At 50.1% G+C, this 8,787-nt stretch overlaps 1 protein-coding gene across 1 annotated transcript; it reads right to left on the bottom strand.

Annotated features, from left to right (window-relative positions):
* Positions 1-5,354: 5,354 nt before the first annotated feature.
* On the bottom strand, positions 5,355-8,518 carry LOC132809104 (tubulin alpha chain-like). Its single transcript, XM_060822507.1, has 4 exons — positions 8,383-8,518; positions 7,188-7,336; positions 6,137-6,817; positions 5,355-5,651 (listed from the first exon to the last, which is right to left on the bottom strand). Exons 1-4 carry the CDS (start codon positions 8,501-8,503, stop codon positions 5,355-5,357), a joined length of 1,248 nt encoding a protein of 415 aa, XP_060678490.1. The 5' UTR covers positions 8,504-8,518.
* Positions 8,519-8,787: the final 269 nt, after the last annotated feature.

Below are 8,787 nucleotides of genomic sequence, written 5' to 3'. Positions count from 1 at the left end.
TACTGTTTGTACAGGCATATCTAGCTTAACTGCCTCTCCTCACAGCACCTTATCCAGTCGCCTGTGATATCTACCATTGTTTTGTAGTCCTGTTTCTCTCTTTTAGCTAATGCAAACAAATAATTGTGTATTTCCTCCACATAGTTTCCATTCTTGTTGACTCAGCTCTTGGCTGGAACAATTCCACACTGGTGTGAGTTCATTTACTATGTATAAGTAATTATAATTACAGAAGTAACACTACTTTACCTATATCCCACAGGTGACTTTGAATAATATGAGTCATTTTTTAGCAAGGTGAGTCTTAACATAGAACATAGAAAAATACAGCGCAGTACAGGCCCTTCGGCCCTCGATGTTGCGCCGACCCAAGCCCACCTAACCTACACTAGCCCACTATCCTCCATATGCCTATCCAATGCCCCTTTAAATGCCCATAAAGAGGGAGAGTCCACCACTGCTACTGGCAGGGCATGAACTCACGACTCGCTGAGTAAAGAATCTACCCCTAACGTCTGTCCTATACCTACCACCCCTTAATTTAAAGCTATGCCCCCTCGTAATAGCTGACTCCATACGTGGAAAAAGGTTCTCATGGTCAACCCTATCTAAACCCCTAATTATCTTGTACACCTCTATCGAGTCACCCCTAAACCTTCTTTTCTCCAATGAAAACAGCCCCAAGTGCCTCAGCCTTTCCTCATACGATCTTCCTACCAGACCAGGCAACATCCTGGTAAACCTCCTCTGCACCCGTTCCAGTGCCTCCACATCCTTCCTATAGTATGGCGACCAAAACTGCACACAATACTCCAGATGCGGCCGCACCAGAGTCTTATACAACTGCAACATGACCAATTTTGTCCCAATTTTGTCAGTCGCTCGTAGATAACAGTTTGCAGAGAGTTCTGTGCTTTGGGAATATTACCTGGTAAGTCCTCAGCACAAAGGATCCCGCTACGATTAGGCAAAGAGTCAATACAAGTAGACGATCCTTTATCCGGAGCGGCTGCTTTTCGGAATTCGGAATTTCTTTGGTTTCTGGAATAAGTGACGGTTTAACGGTGAGATTTTTTTTAACAGATCTTACCTCAGGAGCAAATTTACTAAAGTAACATAGGCCTCGTGAGAAAATCCAGGCCTGTCCCTTCTTGGCGTCCCCTCACGCATCGAGTGGGTGTCGACTTGCACGCCAAACAGCCTTTCTCGTGAGGGAAAAAAAAACTTCGGGATTTCGGATGTTCGGATAAAGGATCGTCTGCCCGTGTTGCCTGCACCCCGCGTGCTTGAAAAACTTTGGACAGATCCCATTCTCGTAATTATCAGGTCAAATTGGTGCCATTGCCCGGAATTTAGATGGCGCCATGACAGTTTTCGCTGGTCGAGAAGGAGATCATGTAGAGAGCACTCTATTCTGGAAGCCAGTTCACATTCACTTTTAACTTGCCAACACTGTGATGACCAATTTATGTTCACTATTAGCCTATGTCTCCGCTAAATTCAAGTGGCCAAGGAGAAATAACATTATTCTGTCACGACTGCTCCAGACTTATCCTCGAGATTATCGTGGGTATGACCCTTGTCTTTGACATTGGTAGATGGGGTGGTGCATAAACAGAGATGATGGTGTCAGACTGCTCTCTGTTAATGGGTGAAGAGTTACGAATTGATCAGTGTTTGTGATGGGCATCGTAATTATCTGCATCAATTTGTTGACAGCAAAACTCAATCGATGACCACAGACTTTTTTCCAAAGTAGCAAAAGGGATAGCTGACAGTAATAATTGATCCAGTGTTGGCTAGTCTGGTCTCCTAGAGAGCAGTCATTAGCTTAGACTACTTACAGTGTGGAAACAGGCCCTTCGGCCCAACAAGTCCACACCGACCCGCAACCCACCCAGACCCCTACATTTACCCCTTACCTTACACTACGGGCAATTTAGCACGGCCTAACCTGCACATCTTTGTGACTGTGGGAGGAAACCGGAGCACCCGGAGGGAACCAACGCAGACACGGGGAGAACGTGCAAACTCCACACGGGAACTGAACCCGGGTCTCAGGCGCTGTGAGGCAGCAGTGCTAACCACTGAGCCACCGTGCCCGCCCACCTACTGTGCCACCCACTAACTTGCTGGTGGTGGTTCACCATCACATCACGTTGATGGCGAACGAGATGCAGTCACCTTCTGGCTTAATGATGGAGGGAAGGATGTTGATGAAACAGATGAAGATGTTTCAGCCAAGGTCACTCTCCTGAAGAACTTCTGCAATGGTGCCTGGTGTTCAGACGTCCAGCGACCATCACCATCCTCCTCTGCGTCGGGTATGGCTCCAACCACTGGAATTTTCCCTCATTCCCATTGGCCAGTTTTGCCAGAGCTCTTTACTCACACTTAGCTTGACTCTCGGCCGGATGTTACTCATATGCCCCTCCCCCTACACATTAACAGCACGGAGGTGGAACGAGTGGAGAGTGGTAAGCTCCTGGGAGTGGTCGTCCACAACAAACTTCCCTGGACCCTTCATGCGGACGCACTGGGTTACAAAAGGCCCAACGTTTCTTCGTCCTCCGGCCTGAGGGAATTGGGCATGGCGGCGAATCCCCTTGCCAACTTTTATAGGTGTGCCATCCAGAACATTCTGTCTGGATGTATCACTACCTGGTAGGGCAACTGTACCACTCAAGATCGGAGACGGTTACAGAGAGTGGGGAACTCGGGCCCGAACAATCCCAAAGGCCTCCCATCTTTAGAATCTACCTACCAGGCCTCACTGTCAAGGAAGGGCCACCAGCATTCTCAAAGATCCGTCCCACCCTGGCATTGTCTCATGAGCAAAGGTTGGGACTCAGCTCAGCGGAATTTAGGAGAACGAGAGGTGATCTCGCTTCGATGTGTAAGATTCTCGAGGGGTTTGACAGAGTGGAGGTTTCTCCTCGCGGGAGAGACGAGGGCCAGAGGGCACAGTCTCAGAAGAAACGGGGTGCTATCTTAAGACTGGGTTGAGAAGGAATTTCTTCATATCAGAATGTTGAGAGTCTTTGGTGGACTTCTTGACATTGAGAGCGATGGGGAAAGAGTTCTCGAGTGTATTGAAGACTGAGGGAGGTCGGTTCTTGATAAGGAGGAGAAGCAACAGTTACGGGGACAACACAGGAGAGGGGACACGAGGCATGTTGGATCAACCATGATCCTATTGAGTGCGGAGTTGGCTGAGGGAGCCAAAACACCTACTCCTATTTGTCTTACTTATGCTCATATGGGTCTGAGGGTGATCCCTAGACTGATTATTCAAAACTCTGCAATTTTATGTCCAGACATGAGGAATCAAGCGCTGTTTTTCCATAATCCTGCTCAAGCAAACTGTATCCTTCCATTCCACTGACGTGAACCTTAGCTCCCCAAAATTGGAGATGTAGTGCACAGCGAAGAGGGTTCCCTCAGATTACAACAGGATCTGGACCAGATGGGCCAATGGGCTGAGAAGTGGCAGATGGAGTTTCATTCCGATAAATGCGAGGTGCTGCATTTTGGGAAAGCAAAACTTAACAGGACTTAATGGTAAGGTCTGAGGGAGTGTTGCTGAACAAAGAGACCTTGGAGTGCAGGTTCATAGCTCCTTGATAGTAGGGTCGCAGGCAGATAGGATAGTGAAGGAGGTGTTTGGTATGCTTTCCTTTATTGGTCAAAGTATTGAGTACAGGAGTTGGGAGGTCATGTTGCGGCTGTACAGACGTTGGTTAGGCCACTGTTGGAATATTGCATGCAATTCTGGTCTCCTTCCTATCGGAAAGATGTTGTGAAACTTGAAAGGGTTCAGAAAAGATTTACAAGGATGTTGCCGGGGTTGGAGGGTTTGAGCTACAGGGAGAGGCTGAACAGGCTGGGGCTGTTTTCCCTGGAGCGTCGGAGGCTGAGGGGTGACCTTATAGAGGTTTACAAAATTATGAAGGGCATGGATAGGATAAATAGGCAAAGTCTTTTCCCCCTGGGGTGGGGGAGTCCAGAACTAGAGGGCATAGGTTTCGGGTGAGAGGGGAAAGATATAAAAGAGACCTAAGGGGCAACATTTTCACACAGAGGGTGGTACGTGTATGGAATGAGCTGCCAGAGGAAGTGGAGGAGACTGGTACAATTGCAACATCTAAGAGGCATCTGGATGGGTATATGAATAGGAAGGGTTTGGAGGGATATGGGCCGGGTGCTGGCAGGTTGGACTAGATTGGGTTGGGATATCTGGTCGGCATGGACAGGTTGGACCGAAGGGTCTGTTTCTGTGCTGTACATCTCTATGACTCTAAGTCTTTAGTGAGGGTCACTATCAAATTCTCTGGGTCTGCCTCAGCTCCTACTTTCCAATCGATCAGACGTCCATCTCTGTTTCCTTTCTGGGAGAGCCATATTAATCGGTCTACTATCCTTCAAACCCTTTTCCAATCAGATCATCAGGATCACTAATTAAAAAGGGTTAAAATGTCTGCCCCTCTTCCGCGGTTACGTTAGGGCCCGGGTGTCCTTGGAGAAAGAGCACGTGGTGTCCACCAACAGCCTGGAGTTGTTCAGGGAGAGGTGGGCGCCGCAGGGAGTGGAGTGCATCATTTTCCCCATCCAACGCTATTTTGATTTAGTCCCTGCCCTCCCCTTCACTGTTTTGATCACACAGCATTTCCCTTTGATGTGGATGGGCACTGCTCGTCACTGGCCCCCCTCTGGTGTTTTTCCTATCTTCCTGGTGGTGGAAATTGAATAAAGATTCGTGTAGTTTGTGTCTCTCACTGTGTCTCTCACACACACAACATGGGTGCTGGGGGAAAAATAAGCAGTACCGCAGTTAGGCGGTCGCGTGGGGGTTAATAAAAAAAAAATTAAATTTAAAAAAAAGGATTAAAGATCACACAACACCAGGTTATTGTCCAACAGGTTTATTTGGAAGCATTAGCTTTCGGAGCGACGCTCCTTCATCAAGTGGTTGTGGAATATAAGATCTTAACAGACAGAATTATAGACCTTATACTCCACAACCTCCTGATGAAGGAGCAGCGCTCAGAAAGCTAGTGCTTCCAAATAAACCTGTTGGACTATAACTTGGTGTGTAAGTTTTATCTTTGTCCACCCCAGTCCAACATCGGCATCTCCAAATGATAATCCACCTGCCCTAGGGATTTGATTAAAGTACTATATAATTGTCTTCTTCAATCATCCAACTTAATGCCAACTCTTAAACGATTGCCGTACATTGAACACGTAAATCGCCACGCGCAAATTCCTTTAAAATAAGTTTATTCTCTTAAATAATATTGACAATAACACTGTGAAATAAGTTAAAGCCTTGTCGGCAAATAAATTAATAGGCCTCATTCTTCCTCCTCGGCCTTCCTGTCCAGCGAGGAAGAGTCGACCCCCACCTCTTCGTAATCCTTCTCGAGGGAGGCCATGTCCTCCCGGGCGTCCTGGAACTCCCCTTCCTCCAGGCCCTCTCCCACGTACCAGTGCACGAAGGCCCGCTTGGCGTACATCTTGTCGAACTTGAGGTTCATGCGGGTCCAGGCCAAGGAAATGGCGGTGGTGTTGCTCAGCATGCAGAGAGCCCTCTGCACCTTCGCCAGGTCGCCCCCTGGCACCACCGTCGGGGGCTGGTAGTTGATGCCGACCTGTCGGGGCAAATAGGTATGAAATCATGCCATATTCAACCGGACAAACAAATGTATATCTCAAGCTTAAATTTAAGAATTGGGTTATGTCATTGGACAAGTGTCCAGATCTGCTTGAACTTTGACCTCTTCACCAAAGGCAGCATTGGTAGCTAGCTCACCTCCTGTGACTATGATGCTAAGGAAGCCATGTTTGTGTTTTATGATTCGATTCACTACAGTTTTCAGGCAACGCCCTCCTGATCGACTGAGGGCGTCAATCGAGGCTTGAAGCTGAGAGAACTTTGACCTCCAGTCTCGGGGTGGGGGGAGGGGTGCTCCGAGTTGCTCCAGAAGTGGGAAGTATTTGTTACTGATGTTGGTGGGTGGAGACTCAACTCTTTATCTGGGTAGGGTAGGCATCTTGTGGCCAACCAATGTGCTTTGCACAGTCCACATTTCCCCAGGGCCCCTCCCTGTAGTCTCAGCACCAACCCAACACTCACCTTGAACCCGGTCGGACACCAATCCACAAACGCGATGGAGCGCTTGGTCTTGATGGTGGCGATGGAGGCGTTGACGTCCTTGGGCACCACGTCCCCTCGGTACAGCATGCAGCACGCCATGTACTTGCCCTGGCGCGGGTCACACTTCACCATCTGGTTGGCCGGCTCGAAGCAGGCGTTGGTGATCTCCGACACCGAGAGTTGCTCGTGGTAAGCCTTCTCAGCAGAGATGAGGGGGGCGTAGGTCACCAGGGGGAAGTGGATGCGGGGATAGGGGACCAGGTTGGTCTGGAACTCCGTCAGGTCCACGTTGAGGGCGCCGTCGAACCGGAGCGACGCGGTGATGGAGGACACCACCTGGGCGATGAGGCGGTTGAGGTTGGTGTAGGTCGGCCTCTCGATGTCCAGGTTCCGCCGGCACACGTCGTAAATGGCCTCGTTGTCCACCATGAAGGCGCAGTCGGAGTGCTCCAGGGTGCAGTGGGTGACCAGCACCGTGTTGTACGGTTCGACCACCGCGGTGGAGATCTGGGGAGCCGGGTAGATGGAAAACTCCAGCTTGGATTTCTTGCCGTAGTCGACGGAGAGCCTCTCCATCAGGAGGGAGGTGAAACCGGAGCCGGTGCCTCCTCCGAAACTGTGGAAGATGAGGAAGCCCTGGAGTCCCGTGCACTGGTCGGCCTGTGGGCAGATAAGGTGCCGAAAATCAAAACAAAAGAAGACATCAGCAAAACGCAGGGGAGAACTGTTGGCCCAGTGGAGGTGGGCATGGGTCCCCTGGAGCGTAACTAGGCCAGCTGGATGAGCAAGGGGTATGTAGCAGTAGGCGTACACAGACTGTGGTGTCAACAAATCTCGAAGCCATTTCTGCGTGCATATAGATGAGAATATTGCACTGACGATACTAGGAGTCAATGAGTAGGATTTATGGGTGCGTTAGAATCATATGCCCACAAGTGAGGGCTCACTTGTACAGAGATAGTGGGATATGTGAGCGGTTAATATAGGGGCTTTAATGGGATTTGGACGCCATCATCGTGACAGAACCTACCACCTTCCGGATGCGATCCAGGACCAGGTCCACGATCTCCTTGCCGATGGAGCAGTGGCCCCGGGCGTAGTTATTAGCCGCGTCCTCCTTGCCGGTGATCAGCTGCTCAGGGTGGAAGAGCTGCCGGTAGGTGCCGGTGCGGACCTCATCTGCAGGTAGGGGAAGCCAATATTTAAAGCATGGAACATTCCGGAGAACAGGAGGCCTGCCTGCCAAGCTGTGAGGGGGAGGGGGGGGGTTCCGTGAGGAAACCGGGCTGACAGGTCGAGGGGGTGGGTTGGTAAATTTTGCTGGTGACGCAAAAGGTTAAAGTTGCCGTTGATGGTGTGGAGGGCTACTGCAGGCTACAGCGCTGGGATAGACCGGACGCAGAGCTGGGCTGAGAAATGGCAGATGGAGTTCGACCTGGATAAAGGCGAAGTGATGCATTTTGGAAGGTGGAACTCGAATAGACCGGGTTCTTGGGCAGTGTGGTGGGAGCAGAGGGATCTGGGCGTGCAAGTACATAGATCCCTCAAAGTTGCCCACCCAACTGGATAGGGTTGTTAAGAAAGCATTTGGTGTTTTGGCTTTCATTAACAGGGGGGGATCGAGTTTAAGAGCCGCGAGGTTTTGCTGCAGCTCTACAAGTCCCTGGTGAGACCACCCTTGGAATATTGTGTCCAGGTCTGGTCGCCCTACTATGGGAAAGACACAGAGGCTTTGGAGAGGGGGCAAAGGAGGTTTACCAGGATGCTGCCTGGACTGGAGGGCTTGCCTTAGGAAGGAAGGTTGAATAAGCTGGGACTTCTCTCTCTGGAGAGGAGGAGGAAGAGAGGAGTCCTGATCGAGGGATACAAGGTAATGAGAGGAATAGATAGAGTCAGTAGCCAGAGACATTTCCCCAGGGCAGGACTGACTGGTACGAGGGGTCATAGTTTGAAGATATTAGGAGGAAGGTATAAAGGAGACGTCAAAGGTAGGTTCTTTATGCAGAGAGTTGTGAATGTATGGAATGTGTAGCCAGTGGTGGTGGTGGATGCAGAGTCATTGGGGACATTTAAGCGACTGCTGGACGTGTGCATGGATAGCAGGGAGTTGAGGGGTGCGTAGGTTGAGTTAGTTTATTTTAGATTAGGGATAATCCTGGGCCGAAGGGCCTGTTCTGTGCTGTACGTTTCTATGTTCTGATCCCATCAACAGCCCCTCCTCTTACCGATCACGGTGGGCTCCAGGTCTATGAACACCGCCCGGGGAATGTGCTTTCCCGCCCCGGTCTCGCTGAAGAAGGTGTTGAAGGAGTCGTCCCCACCTCCGATGGTCTTGTCACTGGGCATCTGTCCATCCGGCTGGATGCCATGCTCCAGGCAATACAGCTCCCAACAGGCATTCCCCAGCTGTACGCCGGCCTGGCCGATGTGAAGAGAGAGACACTCGCGCTGCAGGGCAGGAAGAAAATGCAATTGATTTTGCTGTGGAAAGGGGGAAAAAATCACACAACGCCAGGTACTAATCCAACAGGTTTGATTGGAAGCACTCGCTTTCGGAGCGCTGCTCCATCATCAGACAGTTATGGAGAATAAGATCGTAAGACACGGAATCAATAGCAAAAGTTTACAGT

Source organism: Hemiscyllium ocellatum, unplaced genomic scaffold (genome assembly GCF_020745735.1).
Source record: "Hemiscyllium ocellatum isolate sHemOce1 unplaced genomic scaffold, sHemOce1.pat.X.cur. R1, whole genome shotgun sequence".
Lineage (NCBI taxonomy): Eukaryota > Metazoa > Chordata > Chondrichthyes > Orectolobiformes > Hemiscylliidae > Hemiscyllium > Hemiscyllium ocellatum.
The sequence above is the reverse complement of the archived record's forward strand: the minus strand, read 5'-3'. Positions and strand labels throughout refer to the sequence as shown.

Excerpts from the sequence above, each read along its gene's own strand:
- LOC132809104 (XM_060822507.1), bottom strand. The coding sequence starts at position 8,503 with ATGCCCAGTGACAAGACCATCGGAGGTGGGGACGACTCCTTCAACACC. Across the intron at positions 7,337-8,382 it reads CCTGGAGCCCACCGTGATCG|ATGAGGTCCGCACCGGCACC; the intron begins GTAAGAGGAGGG and ends CCCTACCTGCAG. Across the intron at positions 5,652-6,136 it reads GGTGTCCGACCGGGTTCAAG|GTCGGCATCAACTACCAGCC; the intron begins GTGAGTGTTGGG and ends TTGCCCCGACAG.